Genomic DNA, 19,410 nt, shown 5'->3' on the forward strand with positions numbered 1-19,410 from the left:
CTTATTGACAGAGTTAGAGAAAGAACAGAGAAATTAGTTGGAGAAGAACAGGGAGGCTTTAGGAAGGGGAAGAGGTTGTGTAGATCAGATATTCATTCTCAGATCTTTAGTGGAAAAGTTTCTAGAGAAGGGAAAGAAGTTGTATGTGGCTTTCATGGATTTGGAGAAAGCATATGACAGGGTGGATAGACTAGGATTGTGGAAAGTGTTAAGAATATATGGAATAGATGGGAAGTTGTTGAATGCTGTGAAGAGTATGTACGATGGTGCGAAGGCTGCAGTGCGTGTGGATGGTGAACTAAGTGAATTTTTCTCTTTGAAAGTTGGGTTGAAACAGGGATGTGTCATGTCTCCATGGTTGTTCAATCTGTACATGGATGGGGTAATAAAAGAGGTACAAGGTAGGGTAGTGGATGTTGGAGTGGCCCTGGTGAGAGAGGATAGTGTTTGGAAACTCCCTGTACTGTTGTTTGCAGATGATACCGTGTTGTTGAGTGAAGACGAAGGAGAGCTGCAAGGCTTGGTGGATGAGTTTGAGAGAGTGTGTAGGAAATGGAATCTAAAGGTGAATGTAGGGAAGAGTAAAGTGATGGTCTTTGAGAGAGGTGAAGTCAGTGAATGTACAGCGAGGTTGGATGGTGAGGAATTGGAAAATGTGAGTACATTTAAGTACTTGGGTAGTGTGATGAGTAAGGATGGAGGTCTGGAGGGTGAAGTGCTTGAAAGGGTACAGCAGGGAAGAAAGGTTGCTGGTTCTTTGAAAGCAGTGATAAGAAACAGGGAAGTGAGCATGGATGTGAAAAAGTTACTACATGACAGTATTGTGATACCAACTCTAACGTACGGAAGTGAAGCGTGGACATTGTTGGAAGGACACAAGTCAAGAGTGAGAGCCGTGGAAATGAGTTATTTAAGAGGAGCCTGTGGAGTCACATGGAGAGACAGGCTGACGAATGAGGATATAAAGGAGCGTTGTGGTGTTGATGTGGATGTGATAGGAAGCGTTATGAGGAACACACTGAGGTGGTTTGGCCATGTGGAGAGGATGGAGGGTGAAAGACTGACGAAGAGAGTGTATGTGAGTGAGGTGGAGGGGGAAAGAGGGAGGGGGAGGCCGAGGATGAGATGGAGAGATGGGGTGGAGAGGTATATGAGAGAGGGGGGTGTGAGTTGGGAGCAGGGGAGTGAAATGGCGGGGGACAGGGCGACTTGGAGGCGATTTGTTTGTGGCCACCCCAAACGGGATTGAGGCGTCTGGCAATAGATAGATAGATAGATGTATCATTGGAAAAGAAATTTATTCAAATACATTATGGAGCAAAAAATATTACTTCATTCTGAATGTTTTTTTCTTGCAGAATTTTTTGTAAATGTAAAATTTTTGCATGTTGGCTAAATTATACTGATTTTTTTCACTTTTTATTTTGCAAATACAGCAAGACCTCGATATTTTACGGACTCCAATAGACCAGAATTCATGTTTATCAGAATCAAGGAGCTACCAGACTAAATTCCTACATTTTTGAAAGAGTCTGATAAAGCCTGAAGCAGTCCAGACTACCTGACCACTTCTGCTATGTTCATCACAATAAGGTACATAAAAAAATGTCAATCAGTATACAGTACAGTTATATTATGCCATCTGTTTACTGTAGTGAAGGTATAATAAAGAACAGTACTGTAGTGGTAGTGAAAAGTTTAAAAACCATTGGTGTGACCCAGACTAACGTCTGATACATCGGAAAGAGTCCAGGTTAGCAGGGGGAAGTCCAGATGTCGCTTTTATCAGAATTTCACTTTTTTTGGACAGGCTTGGGCCCCAATTAGTCCACTATAGTGAAGTTTTACTGTACTGCTTTTTGAACATAGTACAATAAACTACAATTACCAAGCTCTCCATGATCAATAGTAACTTTACTATGAGCAGTTGTAGTAGTAAAATATCTCTACACGACTTTGTACAGCACTTCAGCTGAAGTCACATGCCACAGTAATTTTTTACAAGCACCCCTGACAGTAAAGGGTTAAGCAGCTAAACATATGGAAATTTTCAAAACACACAATAAATAGCTTTAATTCCTAATATGCTGGCAACATCAACTGACGGCATTCAGCACCAATGTTGTCGGCGTCAATATAGCACATATAAAGAGAGAAAAGAGAGAGAGAGAGATACAGTCTCTGGCATGTTCATACAAGCCCTCTCAACCATCCCAAGCACTCATGCTGTCAGTAAATCATGTCCCTGAGGCAAGGCAAGCATTCAGCCTGTCAGTACCTGTACACCCCACACTTCAGCCACGTCCAGACATATGTCTTTTACCTCAAAACAACCCAGAAACAGAAACACACCCCTCTATTCCCACACATAGTAAGCTATTCAAACTATATTTACAACTATATGCCTCCATAAACAAAATAAACATAAAATATCTATCTATCTATCTATCTATATACACAGTATATATATCATACTGAGTGACAAGCCAAATAGTTTCCTGTACACATGGGTGGTAACCATATAACCAAATTTTGGCGCCTGGTGGTTTAGTGGGTAATTATTGTGCTCCAATCAGATTGAGCCGGTGAAGGTTTATATCCAAGGGTGGTTGAGGTTTACTGCTCATGTAATGCCACTCACGGATGAGTGAGGTTGGTATCTCTCATCTTAAATGTCGGGACCAACTGCCTAGCCCCGGGCTCCTACACTCCTCATGGGGCAACATAGGATTGGATGATGGATGGATGGATGGATGGATATATCATCATCATCATCATCATCATCCGGACCTATTTTCCTACCTAAGGGCAGGGTGAGGAGTAGCAATGTCCAGACAGCCCAAAATTACCCAATCCAATGGGTCACGCTTCCATTCACTCATCATTCAAGCCCCCGGAATCCTGGCTCTATCGGATACGCCAAAAACATTCACCACGTTCTGTAGCTTCACATAATCGTATCCGGCAGTGTCAGTCCAGACGCTGCCACGTTAAAAGGGGTGCCAAAAATCCCTGACCATGCACTTCTCCTCACAAAATTCATCCAGCCAGCCCAATCTCCTGTCAGTTCCCTAGTCTCACCGACTTCCAAACCTCTCTTCCTCACACATTCATCCACCATATCTCTCCACTTTCTCCTTGGCCTACCTCGACTCCTCCCTCCTTCAAATTCGCTCAAATATACCTTCTTCACCACTCTATTGCTATCCATTCTCTCCACATGACCATACCATCTCAGTACACTCTCTTCAATTCTGGTGTCCACCGACTTCTTCACTCCGCATCTTTCACGAATCACATTATTTCGTATCCTATCCACCCTCTGTACTCCACATACATTCCTCAGCAGTCCCATCTCCACTGCTCTTACTCTTGACTTTTCATTTTCATGCCACACCATAGTCTCACATCCATATGTTAAAGTTGGCACTAACACTCCTTCATGTAAGCCTCATGCAGCTGCAACACTCAAGCCTCTGTTTCTTATCAAGGCCTTCATTGCACCAGCTACTTTTCTTCCTTGTGTCACTGTACTTTCAATATCTTTTGCACATTTTCCTCTCTTTTCTATCACTGTACCCAGGTATTTGAACTCTCTCACCAATTCCAGTCTCTCTCCATTCACTGTTACATTGCACTGGGAGTCACCTCTCTCAATAACCATCACTTTACTCGTTTCTACATTTACTCTCAAGGAACGACGCTTACAGACATCAGCAAAACTCTGCACTAGCCTACCAAGTTCTTGTCCGTTACTTGCAAGCAGTACTGCATCATCAGCATACAACAAATTTGAGATATTCCATCCATCACCATTCAGTACCCTCTCTCCATTACTCGTGTTTTCACTTCTCTCATCACCCCATCCATATATACATTGAACAACCATGGGGACATTACACAACCTTATCGCACGTCCACACTGATCGTGAACCATTCACTTAGATGCCCATTAACCCTAACACATGCTTCACTACCATCATAAAAACTCTTGATGGCACCTAGCAACTTACCCTCTACACTGTACATGCGCAAAACTTTCCACAATCCTTCTCTGTCCACTTTGTCATATGCTTTTCCCAGATCCATGAATCCCATAAACACCTTATGGTCCCTCTCACAAGCCTTCTCTACTATCTGTCTCACTGCAAATATTTGGTCCACACATCCCCTGCCACTCCTAAAGCCACCCTGTTTATCACTCACTAGGACTTCTGATATCTCTCTTACTTCCTCTATAATAATTCTTCCACATACCTTCCCCACCACACTCAGTAAGCTTATGTCATGATAATTCTTGCACTCACTTCGTTCACCTTTATTCTTGTACAGGGGTACAATCACAGCCTTTTTCCACTCTGCAAGCACAGTTTCACTCATCCATGCCTTCTTACATATCTCCAACAAGCACTTCATTCCATTCTCTCCACTACATTTAAGCATCTCTGCATACACCTCATCAACCCCAGCGGCTTTCCCATTTTTCAGCCGCTTCACAGCACTCTTCACCTGTGCGAGTGTCACGTCTCCTGGCACTGCATTCCTTTTCTGAACACCCCCAAAACCAATCATGTTTACAACTGCTCTGCTCTCTATCCCCATTCATCAGGCTTTCAAAATATTCTTTCCATCTGGTCCTTACTTCATCTCCATGGATTAATATTCTACCACCTGCATCCTTCACACTAGCCTATTTCTTTCCGCTTTTACTTCTACATTTCAGCACCTCTTTCCAGAATAACTTTCTATTTTCAGAGTAGTTCACATTCATTTTTCTTCCTAGATCCTCATTTACCTCCTTTTTCCTCTTCACTAGTCTCTTCACGTGCTTCTTGCTCTCAACATATTCAGGTCTTATTTCAACTGAACCCCTATCCTGTAACCACTTTAGCCACTTCTTCCTCTTTTCCTCCACCACTCTCTTTACCTCCTCATCCCACCATGCCGTACCTTTCTTCTTTGTTGTTACTCTTGCCACACCACACACCGCTTTAGCATTCCTAACTAAGCAATCCCTATATGCATTCCACAGTCTGTCCAGATCCATTTAATTCCAATTCAGTAATTCTAACTCGTCCTCTACTTTGGTCCTGTATTCATCTGCCATTTCTTTGATCCTCAGCTTCTCAACTTTCAGTTTTTCTCCCAGACTGCTTCTCTCTCCTCTCAGCTTGATCTTGCATACCACAATCATATGATCTACCAGACCTCCACCTCATCCTCTCACAGCCCTCGTATCAGCAACCATTCCCATCATCGACCTCTCTACGACCACGTAAAAATCAGGCTTCTTTCAACACGATCCCCGTTCCCTCTATATCATGTATATTTATGTGCATCTCTGTTTGAAATACGAATTACAAATGCACAACCTCCTCTCCTGACACATATCCTTTAGTCTCTTCCCATTATCATTTTCTCCTGGTACAGTACTCCATAGCAACACAATATGTCATCCTCAGGACCAGTGCCTCCTCTTCCATTCATATCCCCCATCACAATCACTTTATAGCTCCTGGGCATTTCTCCCACTACTTCACCCAGCTCATCCCAAAACCTGTCTTTCTCTCTCTCACTCCTGTCCTCACACAGTGCATACATTACAATCACTGCCACTTTCACCTTCTCAAACTTGAAGTTGACATACATACACCTCGAGCTGACACATTTGTAGTCTCTCATTCCACTCTGCCACACCTCATTCATCAACAAGGCAACTCCTTCCTTGCATCTTCCTTGCCCATTCATTCCCGATCTTACACATTTCACACCCTCCCACTCCTCCACTTCACACCCTTTCATCTTCGTTTCACACAGTGCCATCACGGCATATCTCGCACTCTTAAACACATTCACCACTTCCACCCTCTTGCTCTCCTCATTCACATCTCTCACATTCCACATGACCACGTGAGTCTGCCCATTTGATTGGGGCCCTGGGCAGGTATTGGGCCCTCCGAGGCTCTCTGAAACGACTGCCATGATTAAGTAATTTTGGATAGGGGAATCTGGGGGACACTTAACCCTGCCAGAATCCCCGGTTACATGGTTACCACCCAGCATAGTAAATGGTTTCCTGGGTACAGGAAACCATTTGGCTTGTCACTCAGTGTAGAGATCATATGGCACCTCTACATTGAGTGAGTGGATGATGGGCACCCCCACCTAATAATAACAATAATAATAATCATAATAATAATAATAATGTAGTTTCTTTTCTTACACCACATTACAGTAAGTCATTTATCTATCACTTCTATCTATTTATACAGTGCTATTTACACAATAAATATCATCATATCTATTGAAAACACAAAACACTTAATTTCCCAGTCTGCTAAATACATCTGTTTTTAGTGGTATTTTCTCCTCGCTCACGATTTCACCCGTTTTTTTGTTCACCCTCACGATTTTCTTGACGAATTTCTTCCCTGGGGTTGCTGTGGGTGACGCAGGATATACAGTATATAGAAAATTAGACAAACTTTACTAATCATTGACTTAGTTCATAATACATTATTATATTTATTTACAATGATCTTCCCAACACATACAGTAAGGTGTTTAGGTAGTGAAAATAATGACATACCATCATTATTAATTTTACCTCTATATTGTTCTGATTTTACTGACAAGATGCAGTCATTTAATTAAACTTTAGACGAATCGTAATGAACCATAGGATGGCATTAAGAGTATAAAATCCTCGCTGGCCACTGCCAGAACCTTACCTACAGTTCTAGAGGGAAAAAAATCAATTTTCGAAATTCGAAAATAACAGTCCTGGAGCCTGCCTGGGGGGGGGGGGTAACTATTATATTACCTCTTTGCAATTAAAGAGTTAAGAATAACAATAGGATGTACTGTACAAAGACAACTAACTCCCAAATAAAGACCACAAGAACATGAAAGGAAAAGAGGATCCTTCCAACCCCACATCATTCATCATCCAATCCTACGTTGCCCCATGAGAAGCGTGGGAGCCCAGGGCTCGGCAAGTTGGTCCTGACATTTAAGATGTGAGTGACCAGCCTCACTCATCCCTGAGTGACATTACATGAGAAATAAACCCCATCCACCCCTGGGATATAAACCTTCATCGGATCAATTCGACTGGAGCGACGTAATTACCCACTAAACCACCAGGTGCCAAAATTTAACTATATATGGTTACCACCCAGCATAGTAAATGGTTTCCTGGTGTACAGAAAACCATTTGGCTTGTCATTCAGTGTAGAGTCACCCATAGGCAGAAGGAAGAGGAAAGAATGAAGGAAAGACAGACAGTGGAGGAAGTGTAAAGTCACCCATAGGCAGAAGGATGAGGAAAGGAAAGAAGAGGATGAAAGGAAAGTAGGATGGAGAGGAGAGGGCAGACACCCAAAGCAGCACTACACTGAGTAAGTGGATGGTGAGCGCCTCCACCTACCACATAATCAACAGGGCAAACTGAGTTCTAATGGTAGATGAAGGATGGGTAGATAAATCAGTATTACATCAACCAAAAGTGGTTTTATGGAAATCAATGTACTTCCACACAAAAGCATCAAGATCCATAACTCCCACATTTAACCTACTCACCAACAAGGCCCAGCAGAAGGAGCAAAAAGAGAAGTGGTATCCAGAGTAACAGTGGGTTTTTCCTTAGGCGTTCCTTGGTGCTGGCAATGAACTCTGAGGTGGAGGTGGTGACTCTCCTGGTGGTGAGGGTGACCGTGGACATAAAGGAGGAGGATCTGCTTTTCTTCCCAGTCTCTCCATATGCTCCATCTACTTGAGCAGCATTAGCAGAATCATGGCGCCGAGAGGTGACAGCACGAGCAACCATCATAACAACTGAGGTGGTAATAACCGTACTGATCCATGTCACTCGCTGCCACGTGCGTCTGGACCATGCCACCATGCAGTCTGAGAGCAATGACGCATAATATAACACTTAATATTGGGTTTACAATGCAGAGATCACATAGCCATACTCTGGATCTCTTCATCTCATGCATGCATGAAAATGATGCTAGAAGTAATGAAAGATTATCATCATCTTTGATACCCTCCTGAAACCTGGAAACCTCTCAACAAGAAACTGCCTAAGAAAATTTTCTCTAGGTTTACTTTTCCTTGCAAGTTCTCTGACTCTTTTAGTCATCCCTCTTTCTCTTCCATCTCTTTTACTGATGTATGGTTCATATTTCTTTTTCTACATTACCATATACGGTATGATTATGCCCTGACATAACACTGGCCATCAGTGGGTAGTGGGTAAACACTCGAAAGGAACAAAAAATATACTGATGGACTTGTATACAACTTAACTTACTCTTTGGTGTATCATCTTCCACCTCCTCAACATCCTCTGCAATGGCTCCCTTTGCCAGAGTGTAGCCTCCTCTTGCAGTGTCTAGCAATGAGGAATGTACAGCTGAGTTGACTGGCGTGGTGGCCCGTCCTATAGGTGTTGCTGCTCGGCCTATAGGTGTTGCTGCTCGGCCTATAGGTGTTGCTGCTCGGCCTAAAGGTGTTGCAGCTCGACCCAATGGCGTTGCAGCTCTGCCGAGGGGTGTGCCACTACGTGCTATAAGTGGCGTGGCACGCAGAGGTACTGATGATTCTGAGCTGTCTTCAACATCACTCTCAACATCCAACCCTCGATGTAAGGTCTTAGTGGTGGTATATGCTGAAAAAGTGATAATTATACTACATTAAAAAAATAATAATAATAATAACAATATTGGGGGGGCTCACCATCCACTCACTCGATATGTTGCTGCTCTCAGGTGCCTGTCCTTTCCTTTCTTCCTTCTTTCTTTCCTTCCATCCTCTTCTGTCTTCCTTTCCTTCATTCTTTACTCTTCCTTATGCCTATGGATGACTACACTCGCTCTTCTATCTCTTTTTCCTTCATTCTTTTCTCTTCCTTCAGCCTATGGGTGACTCTACACTGAGTGATGAGCCAAATGGTTTCCTGTACACCATGTAACCATTTACTACAATGTGTGGTAACCATAAAACCAAATTATGACACCAGGTGGTTTAGTGGGTAATTAACGCGCTCCAATTGGATTGACCCTGTGCAGGTTTATAACCAAGGGGTGGTTGGGGTTTATTGCTTATGTAATGCCACTCAAGGATGAGTGAGGCTGGTCACTCTCATCTTAAATGTCAGGACCAACCTGCCTAGCCCCGGGCCCCTACGCTCCTCATGGGACAGCACAGGATTAGATGATGATGATGAATATCATATACTGACTTACATGTGTGGGTAAAGCTAACATTAAAACAAAATGCAAACAGCACAGTGCTATTATGACTAATTCCTGAAAATTAAGAAAAAAGTGCTACACATAATTTGTGGTAGGTGGGGGAGCTCACCATCCACTCCCTCAATGTAGTGCTGCTTTGGGTGTCTGCCCTTTTCTCCCTTCCTTCCTCTTCTGCCTTTCTTTCCTTCATTCTTTCCTCTTCCTTCTGCCTATGGGTGACTATACACCGAGTGACATGCCAAGCAGTTTCCTGTACACCAAGAAACCATTTACTACGCTGGGTGGTAACCAAATAACTAAATTATGACGCCTGGTGGTTTAGTGGGTAATTACAGCGCTCCAGTCGGATTGAGCCAGTGCAGGTTTATATCCAAGGGATGGTTGGGGTTTATTGCTCACGTAATGCCACTCAGGGATGAGTGAGGCTGGTCACTCTCATCTTAAATGTCAGGACCAACTTGCCTAGCCCTGAGACCCAATGCTCCTCAGGGGGCAACATAGGATTAAATGATGATGAAGATGAAGATTAATAATAATAAGAAGAAGAATAACAATAACAATAATCTATCTTCCCAAGTGATCCGGGAGCTTAAGGATATCCATCCATCCATCCATTGCCAGATGCCATGTATCCCAAATGGGGTGGCCAAGGGCTTAGAGTTAATTGTTTTACAGGGAGGGGCACTAATCCTCCACCAACCCCACTTGACGCGTAGGGATGCCAACAGCATCTGGTGTTCCCAGGCGGTCACCCATCCAAGTACTAACCAGACCCAACGTTGCTTAACTTCGCTGATCGAATGGGAAGCGGTGTACTCAACGTGGCATGGCCGTTGGCATGATTCAGGAAATCCAAGTTAACTGTATCCAATGTTACATCAATCAATCAATCATATGATTCAGGAAATCCAAGTTAAATGTATCCAATGTCACATCAATCAATCAATCATTTCCTGTGGCACCCCACGGGATGCATAGGGCCTCAATGAACTCTCTCCACCAATATTTGTCTCTTGCCATCTCCTTCAGGTCCAGCCAACACTCCTCTCCAGCTTCTCTTTTCAATGTCCTCAACCAATGGTACAATCATAAATATTCTACATACAGCAGATCCACAATGTAAGTAATCCTAAGTAAATGATATATGTACTGACAATTCTATTATTGAATACATTATCTAACACTAATTTTTCACATATACCCAATTCAGGAAGCTGTGTTCATTATGTTAAGAGATTATCATCCTAATCCCAACTGCCATGCCAGCACAACATAAGAAGATCCAACATAAGATACGGATAATTAATATTACTGTACCGTAATGTGGACATAAATCAGAGAGAAAAGGAAACCCCAGGTACTATCATCTACCTCCTCCTCTGCCACACAAAGTGCAAGGTTGCTTGTAATGAACTTGTAAAGCAAAGGGATTACCACAGCCTTACACCAAGAAATGAGAGGCTATTTACAACTCCCCACTCCAGCTCCTTTACACTGCTGTTTATGATGACTAATAACACATAAGTGGTAGTCTTTCTTCCTATTCTAATCAACTGGAATAAGATACTAGTAAGGTATACAACATCCAAATTTCGACTTACTGTGTCTCCTTTTTCCACAGTCAGGTTAAATGACTTGAAGACCTGATTAAATGACAGTTAGTACTCATAACATCCTCACTGAAATTTTATTTTGCTGGTTCATTACACTGAGGACCTATTGTAAAACATTACAAGTTATACTGATCCAAGAAAATAGCAATATAGAGACAAAGCATGGGTTGAACCATCATAACTGTAAAACAAGAACATGAGCAAACCATTAGACGCCGTGGACTTAAGCTGTGTTATTCTGCCTCACATCCATACCACTTTGCAGAAACACAGAAAAGCTACCAACACTCCTCCACAAAGATGTTACATCAGTTGCTCTGTACTAGAAGGCTGGGCCATCTTCAGTGTCATCTGTACCACTGCAATGCCATCTCATACCCATTTACTTATTGGGCCACCTAATGCCCATCAAAATGCCCAAGACCAAACAGCCACCAAAGACATCCAGGAGCCCCTGGTAACTTTTGCTCAGCTACCAGGATTTGATCCTTATGCTTTTACTAAGTAAAGGGGAATTTACCTTGGTCTTTCATCAAGAAGCAGAGCTTTGAAGCACACGGTGTTAAGTAGGATGTGGTACCTCTACACAGTATGAAGGATGGTAAGCCAAAAACCAATCTAGGTTCTGCATGAGAAGGTACTACCCATCACCACCCACAGACTGCCATCTGTGCCCTACTACCCACAGGGTCATCTTAAACCCACCTATTCATCAATCATATCATATACAACTCCCTAGCCTGGTTACAGTCATAGATTACAATGTTTTTGTACCTAATTCTGACTGTTTATTACAGTATTTGCAACTTTACAAAAAAGTGCTATTTGGTTTTGTACTATCAGTTCTAGTTTACCCACTAACAATATGCCTGTATAACAGAAAATGGGACTTCTGATACATGTACTGTGTGAAATTTCTGATCTTAGCCGACATATCACACACCTTCCCTTTGACTCACTTGTGGTAGTATGTGTCCGGGTGATACTGGATCCATTTGCATGGGGTGCCACATCCACACTGCGGCTGCGACTGGACCTAAGGCGACGCATTACTGGTGTTGGATCCTCCACCACTTCCTCCCCATCACTCGTGTCTGACAAGAAAAAAAATAGTCAACAAACTGTGCATTAGTCTTCTGCAAGTCCTACTGATATGTTATAAAAACCACCGCTGTTAAAACCATTATACCAGTCTTGAATTATAAAGTCTTACCATGTGTTTACTGTAATAATGTTCAAAGTGGTAACACAAGAAGTGCAGCAAATAGGAGGGTCAGATGGTCTTAGGGAACACAGTTTCAAGTCTATGCTATGAGTCAAATGCAATACTATTCTAAAAGTTTGGGCAAATCATGATGTTATTCAAAAACAGTGAGTTACAGTACTCTACACCCTCATTTAACAATGACTTCAAAAATCAAATTTCTTTCGGCATCTTCAATCTTTTAGGGCGAGGTACTTTCATCAGCAAAAGAGGATTATCTGGCAGTAGCCATTTTAAATTCCTCAAGTGCAACAGTCACAGGATTCTAATGGTTTGAATCTTTCATTAATTCAAATAGTTCCCCATTCACCAGCACATTACAGTATGAGCTGCTTTCAGTTAGCATTACTTTTACGTGCATTCTCTTTCAATCTATGGTGTTCATAAACATTCACAAAAACTCTAGAATAGTATACAAATATTGGGTTCTGTGTCAGGAAGCAGCAAAGCATCCACCATAGTTTTTGATAAGCAGGTCTCAGGTGCAATTCCCAAACTCCTGTCCTGTAAGAGCTACAGGTAGTTCTCATCTGGCACTGATTCACTGAACTGAAGAAACACTATATGTTCACAATTAAAATAATGATGGATTAGGATGTATTTTCACTTGCTGCCTCACTATAAAGTTGTTCGGAAGGCAGAAAACACTGTTGTTGTTACTTTGAGCTTTTGACTCTCATTCATGAAAAAAAAAAAAAAAAAAAAAAAAAAAAAAATCTCACTAAAAGTTGTTTTACTCAGGGTAACACTTTTGTAAACACACATCCTATACTTTAAGTGAAGACTGACTGTACAAGGCAGCTGGAAATGCAAATGCTGGGTGGTGGGGCTCCTATATTCATATGCCAATAACCATCTCTCAGTTACAGTATAATAAAAACAGAATGTTCCATCAAAATCATAGTCAGACCACAATAACGCACTGTACAGAAAAATACAGCAAATGCTCATAAAAAACGATGGGAAAGAGAGAGAATGAGAGAGAGAGTAACCCCCCTCCCCCAAATCTAGCTTACCAGAGAGAGCATCCATGGGCTTGAGTATACTCCTAGTTCTAAGTTCCAAATGGTTGGTGTCGTCTGTGGAGAGGTCTGAGGAGGAGAAATCCTTGGACTGGATATATTTCATTCCCATCCCCCTCAGGCCCCGCCGGGACATGTTTGGGGACCCGATCTTCCGGTCTGGGGTCACACGCTCCCGGTAGGTGAGCGACTCACTGTATGTGTAGTCAGACTTGGGCTGCTGCCTGAAACAAAATAAAAAACCATACACTAAAATATATATGGATAAAGTAACATCATTTTAACACATCTCTTGCACCAGTTACTAGTTCAAGCTGTATACACTGAAGACAAGGCAAAATACTGTACTGCCATACAGTATAAGGATTTATACAGATTACAATAATACTGGACCATTTCCAACAAAAATATAAAATAAATCTAAATAACAATCATTCCATCAGTACTTTCAAATCCTTACACCATCCCAGAAACTATTAATAAAGGTGAAGACAGTGGATGGCTCAATATTTAGCATATCCTGTATCGTAAAATGAGTTTCTTATATTTTGACTGATTCTTAATTTGCATTATATACAAAAGTACAAGCATGCTGAAGCAGGTAACCTATTGCACTTTAAAAGTGCTGCAAATGTATTAAATGGCAATTACAATACTGTTCTAACAAGGTGCACATTTCTGTGATTGAGAGAGAGAGAGAGAGAGAGAGAGAGAGAGGAACCACCTGATAGCTTGACACTCACTTAATTATCAATAATTCTTTCATCTCTATTATAAAGGAACAAATTCTGAAAAAACAAATATGACTGTCTTCTATGTGGGCTGAATTCACACACACACACACACACACACACACACACACAAACACACACATTCACAAACAACAAAGGATTAAAAAAATAAAATCAGAATATTTAAAACAATATATCCAATCATTCATTCATCTAATCCAATGCTGCCCTATGAGGAGCATAGAAGTCCGGGGCTAGGCAGGTTGGTCCTGATATTTAAGATGAAAATGACCAGCCTCACTCATCCCTGAATGGTACTAAGTGAGAAATAAACTCCAACCACCCCACAGATATAAACCTGCGCAGGCAGGTATTGAAATCTCGAGTTAACATAATTCTTTCATATTTCTCTTCCATTCCATGGAGTAATGCTCTTAAACTCTGAATCTGCCAGGTCTTCATATTCGCCACTTTCCCATACGTTTGTTTTGAGTGGTATGTATAAATTTGCCAGAATTACTTTCCCTTCAGATGTGCCAATCTCTACTGCAATCAGTTCTACTTGTGAGGGTATATCTAGCTCTATTTCTTTGACTTGTATGTTAATACTGTATTATAATTCTTCTTCCTTTTCTTAAATTTCTGTCTCTTTTCCATATATTGTATTCCTCAAAGTTTGGGGTAACGTTTGATATCTCTGCGAATAATTTTGTTTCATTTAGGCAAATAATATGTGATTCCTTTTCTCTGGTATAGTCTTTCATCTCTAACAATTTAGATAACATTCCATCTAGTTTGAGTACAACTTAATTATTTGTGTGTGTGTGTGTGTGTGTGTGTGTGTGTGTGTAATTCACCGGGTCGGTCAGGATCACTTGATGGTCATGATCGTCAGCTTTTTACCCTCCCGGAAGGGAGCTGAGAGCTCATATAGTCCGATCCAAGGGCTAGGCTGTGACCTTCACACACGCACACACCCGTCCTCTTGCTCAAGGGGGACAGTAACCACCCACTTCGTCAGTGAAACTTTTCGCAACCTGAGCGAGGCGCGAACTCCCGCCCACCAGTTGGCAAACGAGAACGTTACCACTGCACCAGCGAGCGGTGTGAAAGTGTGTGTGTGTGTGTGTGTGTGTGTGTGTGTTCTTGTGCGTGTGTGTGTGTGTGTGGGATGGGGGTGGGGGGAAATGGGGTATCAGTTTGAGTGAAGGGAGGGATGGTGGAGATGTAACTATGTGAGGTGATGAAGGGTATGTGTGTGTGGGCGGCCCCCAACACCCAGCGCGGTAACCCGATCCAAGAGCTGCCGCGCCGGAGGCCCACACCTGGTTCTCACATTTAGCTTGACGCGCAGTACCACAGCACCACAAACACAAGTTCTGAACTGCGCTACAAACACATCAATTAAGCATGGTAAGCTTTTAGTTCATCCAATTCATTCACAGCCTTGGCTCTGGATACTGGTAACTACAGTAGATTTAATCATAAGTGGAATCATTATTAGGCCATAAAGTGTGTGTGTGTACACTATACCAATATACCACATCAAACCACACCACAACCATTAGCCACAGTCACCCTCTGATAATCCTTTCACAGACATATCGAGAGAGAGAGAGAGAGAGAGAGAGAGAGAGAGAGAGAGAGAGAGAGAGAGAGAGAGAGAGAGAGAGAGAGAGAGAGAGAGAGAGAGAGAGCTGGAGTAAACAGATTCTGAAGTCTCAGGTAACATCAGAAGCGGAGGGCAGAGTGCAGTACGGTGAGGTGTGTGTGTGTGTGTGTGTGTGTGTGTGTGTGTGTGTGTGTGTGTGTGTGTGTGTGTTTTAGCTCATTCCAATAGCCTGCCAGTAGCAAAATAATAATAATAATAATAATAATAATAATAATAATACAATTATTATAATTATTATTATCATTAAAAACAATCTGGTGACAGCAAGAATAAGTTGGAATGGCAATATCAAGAGCGAATAAGTCAAACAAGAGAATTATATTACGTTAAACTTACTGCTATACTCTGATGTTCTGTAAGGTAAAAAATTGACTCTTCATATTTAGGGATTATAGTCTAACAATGAGAAATGTGTGAAGCTGATGTGAACTGCACAGCGATTATAATATTAAGATCTATGCCTTCCCACATAAGCTGAGAGCGATATATCTGTAAAGCACCTGTTCCTTACTAGTTCACTTCTGCCAAGGAATTGTTAATATTCTTTTGTATTATATTTGAAAAACAAAATACCGGTATACAGAAAGGAGACATGTTAGAAAAGCCTTCCAAAGTGACGACAATAAGGGTCCTAGAATCGTCACTGGTTACATCTAAAAACCTACTGCATAACTAAAGATGCACTGGAGAAAAAAAAAAAAAGAGGGGGGGGGGGACAGCGGAGGGCAATGTTAGGGTAAGGTAGAAAAGTGGTGTTTTCATGGACAATACTGGAAACTGTTACTGATACTGATAAGACGATAAATATCCTTCATTTCTCCATTCATACCGATCATTCATCTCTTGGTATGAATGAGAATTCATCTCCTGGTATGAATGAAAACGAGGATTAAATGGGAAGAAAGGGATGAAGTTCTCTAATTTCTCTCTCGTTTTCCTATTACATAAAGCCCAACCTCAAAAAGATCGTGGTAGTCGTAGTAGTAGTAGTAGTAGTAGCAGTAGTAGTTACAGTTGTTGTAACAGCAGCCGTTGTGGTTGTGGTGGGAGGAGAGACTTCTAAGTGGCGACCGAAGGTTTACTGGAGAGTGTTTTTGACCTGATAATGGGCCAATGATATACCGGAAGTTTCTTTTTCAGGTTCGGGTAAGGCTAGACCATGCGACTGCTGAAATGACCACGGAATCTGATGATGATTATGATGATTCTATGCTTCGTTTCCCCTAGTGTGTGGATTATTCATACGTACGCTAGGATCATATAACAGTATCTATTGTCCATCCTCACTGTTTTTCTATGTACAGTATTATTTCAACCACCTCCCCGTCCTAAAATATTAGTGTTATTTTCGACGATGACCTTCAAGTCCTAAATAAATGCTCTCTCTTTCATTTCTTATTTACTTTCTTCCTCCCTGTTTTATCCTGCTTCTCTTTTCTCGTTCGCTTCCTTTTCTTCCAAGTCTTGTCCTTCCCTACTTAAATCTTCCTTCCCCCCCCCTTCTCTCTCTCTCTCTCTCTACTGTCCATCACGTCCCACACTTCAGGTTGTAATGTGAGAGGAGGGGACCACCACCACCTGATCCAGAAATACAGGTCCATTTGAGAGGCTACCTGATCACTACCACATTACATTGCACATCCACCGCACCCTCCACGATTTATTAATCTCAGAACCTCTCGTAACTAAGATTTTTCGTTAACATGAAGATAAGTAAGAATAAGGGACTATCTTGGGTCGTCTGTATTAAGTCCTTCCGTACGAGTTTTCTCTGAAGACAAGAAGAATAATGAAGTAACTTGGATGGTCTGTACTTTCATCAGTACGGGGTATTACCGAAGTAACACTGTCAGTAGATACTGAAAGCAATAATAAACTAAAGAGCCGTCACAGTACCGGAAAAGTAAAACTCATTAGTATTAGATCGCAGTTTCGAAACTGAATAAAATCGTCTGTAAGTGGCAAAAATAAAGCGAAAAAATACAACACTGGACGGCAGAGGTTAATAAGGATTTTTATAACCCCACCTGTATACAGAGCAAAGCTGAATAAAATCATTGGCATGGTAGCAAATAAAACAGATATATAAGTAAATAATAAGGATGTCATTGTAATTAAATGTTTAAAAAGCCACACCTAATACAGGTAACAAAAAAGTGAAAGGCGTACCGTACACTGCCATCAGATACCCAAGGCAAAAGCGTATTTCACACAGTACCTGAGAAACGCAGCCTTCGACCACGGATGTATACAAGGACTTCAGGTGTGAAAAGCACAGAAACAAAACACCATCCTGACTTTCACATCAAAATGGTACCAAAAATAATCATGACGCTATTATACTAACTCATGTGATTTCTGCATATACTGGCACTGTATACAAGCACAACACTATTGCTGGATTTATTATGTGCAATAGATATCGTGCAAAATTCTCCCCATCCCAGTCACTTACCGGTCATTTCCTTGAAACTGGTATGAGCAGATCGCATTACACACAAGCATCAAATAAAAAGTGAATATTATGCTTGCTGGTGAGGTGAAACTTCTACCATGATACCTATCAAATAAAATACTGGCCCCCAGGGTAAAGCGACCTACCTATCCTAACCCACCCTAACTTTAGGTTTGAAACAAGTAAATGAAGGCTCAGTTTTCTAGAGGATGGATAATTTTTTTTATTCCAGCGAAGTAACCCCACTGAGAAAAGTAACCCAGGAATCAATCTTCCACTGGATCAAATTTCAACATGACACCGAAAAGTTACCCTAGGAGTCAGATTTCTACTGTATGTGGCATAGGTTGTGAAGTGTGATTTAAAAAAAAAAAAAAAAAAAAAAAAAAACTGCTTTACATTAACTAATCTAAGTTATCCACAACCACGTACCATCATGAAACGCTTAGCTATGATGCTCTTTATGTGAAGTTAGAAAAAAAGTCAGGTAAATGACGCATGACACAGTGACCCACCACAAAGAACGCAGGTCACGCCCTTAAGAACACCAGCTTTCGAAATCTAACGTAGCTAACTGTCTGAAGGCCAACCAGAACCCAGCTGATTCCACCAACATAACGGTCACTAATTCACAGAAATTTTGTACATAAAATTACACACTGACTGAAAAGCTTAACAATATAAGACAAAAGCAGCCGCAAATGCTGACCATGATGACAAAAATATCCACGATTCTCTTACCAAATATCTTAAAACTTGAGAAGGAAAAAGAAAAATGCCCTAGTATGCAGTGCCCGAATCATGACAACCACCTAGAGAAACAAAACATAGATCATATCACATAAAAACAACAACTCTCTTCAATTTGCTTAAGTTAGTTCTCTAGGGCCAACCAACACGTCAAGCTAATTTCACCAAAATAATTATCACTAACTGGTCCTAGTACACAACAGGTAACACCCAATAACAACCCTAACGATTTGTTTACAGAATGACTGATGCAACTCTCAGTGTTTTGTGATTTTTAAGATAGCTCATGATTAACTGCACACTTTGTTAGGTGCAGGTATCCATTATACATGACATACATAAAAACAAACACGTCGGTAAGAATTTAAAAAAAAAAAAAAAAAAAAAAAAAAAAAATCCTATCACCTTCACTGACGGAGGCAATTACCAGGTCAGATAGAGTGACTACGGTACTTATATGAAATTATGTAAAAGTCAACATGATCACGTGGCTTACTGCGACTCATACATGTAAATGTTCACCGTCTGAAACACCGTGAAAACCAAAACTAGTATTCTGTTGCATCATCACAGAAACAGTTCACTTGACTTTTACTGTAATCCACAGTATGCCAGACCGCAGAGATCATAGTATTTCAATGCA

At 41.4% G+C, this 19,410-nt stretch overlaps 1 protein-coding gene and 1 non-coding gene across 2 annotated transcripts in view; both read right to left on the minus strand.

Moving 5' to 3' along the window:
* LOC145416679 (uncharacterized) overlaps nt 1–19,410 on the minus strand; it is a 176,331-nt gene that overhangs the window by 34,225 nt on the left and 122,696 nt on the right. Inside the window, exons 6-9 of the mRNA XM_080285616.1 lie at nt 13,154–13,383; nt 11,833–11,967; nt 8,318–8,674; nt 7,582–7,908 (exon numbers count right to left, since the gene is read on the minus strand). Of these exons, the coding sequence (XP_080141742.1) occupies nt 7,582–7,908; nt 8,318–8,674; nt 11,833–11,967; nt 13,154–13,383 (1,049 nt within the window). The remainder of the gene's footprint in view (nt 1–7,581; nt 7,909–8,317; nt 8,675–11,832; nt 11,968–13,153; nt 13,384–19,410) is intronic.
* Nucleotides 9,980–10,098, minus strand: LOC145416857 (5S ribosomal RNA). Its single transcript, XR_013900365.1, has one exon. It is a non-coding gene; the product is annotated as a 5S ribosomal RNA (ribosomal RNA).

This window comes from Coenobita brevimanus, chromosome 107, assembly GCF_032717465.1.
Source record: "Coenobita brevimanus isolate Jiangsu-jjx chromosome 107, ASM3271746v2, whole genome shotgun sequence".
NCBI classification, from domain to species: domain Eukaryota; kingdom Metazoa; phylum Arthropoda; class Malacostraca; order Decapoda; family Coenobitidae; genus Coenobita; species Coenobita brevimanus.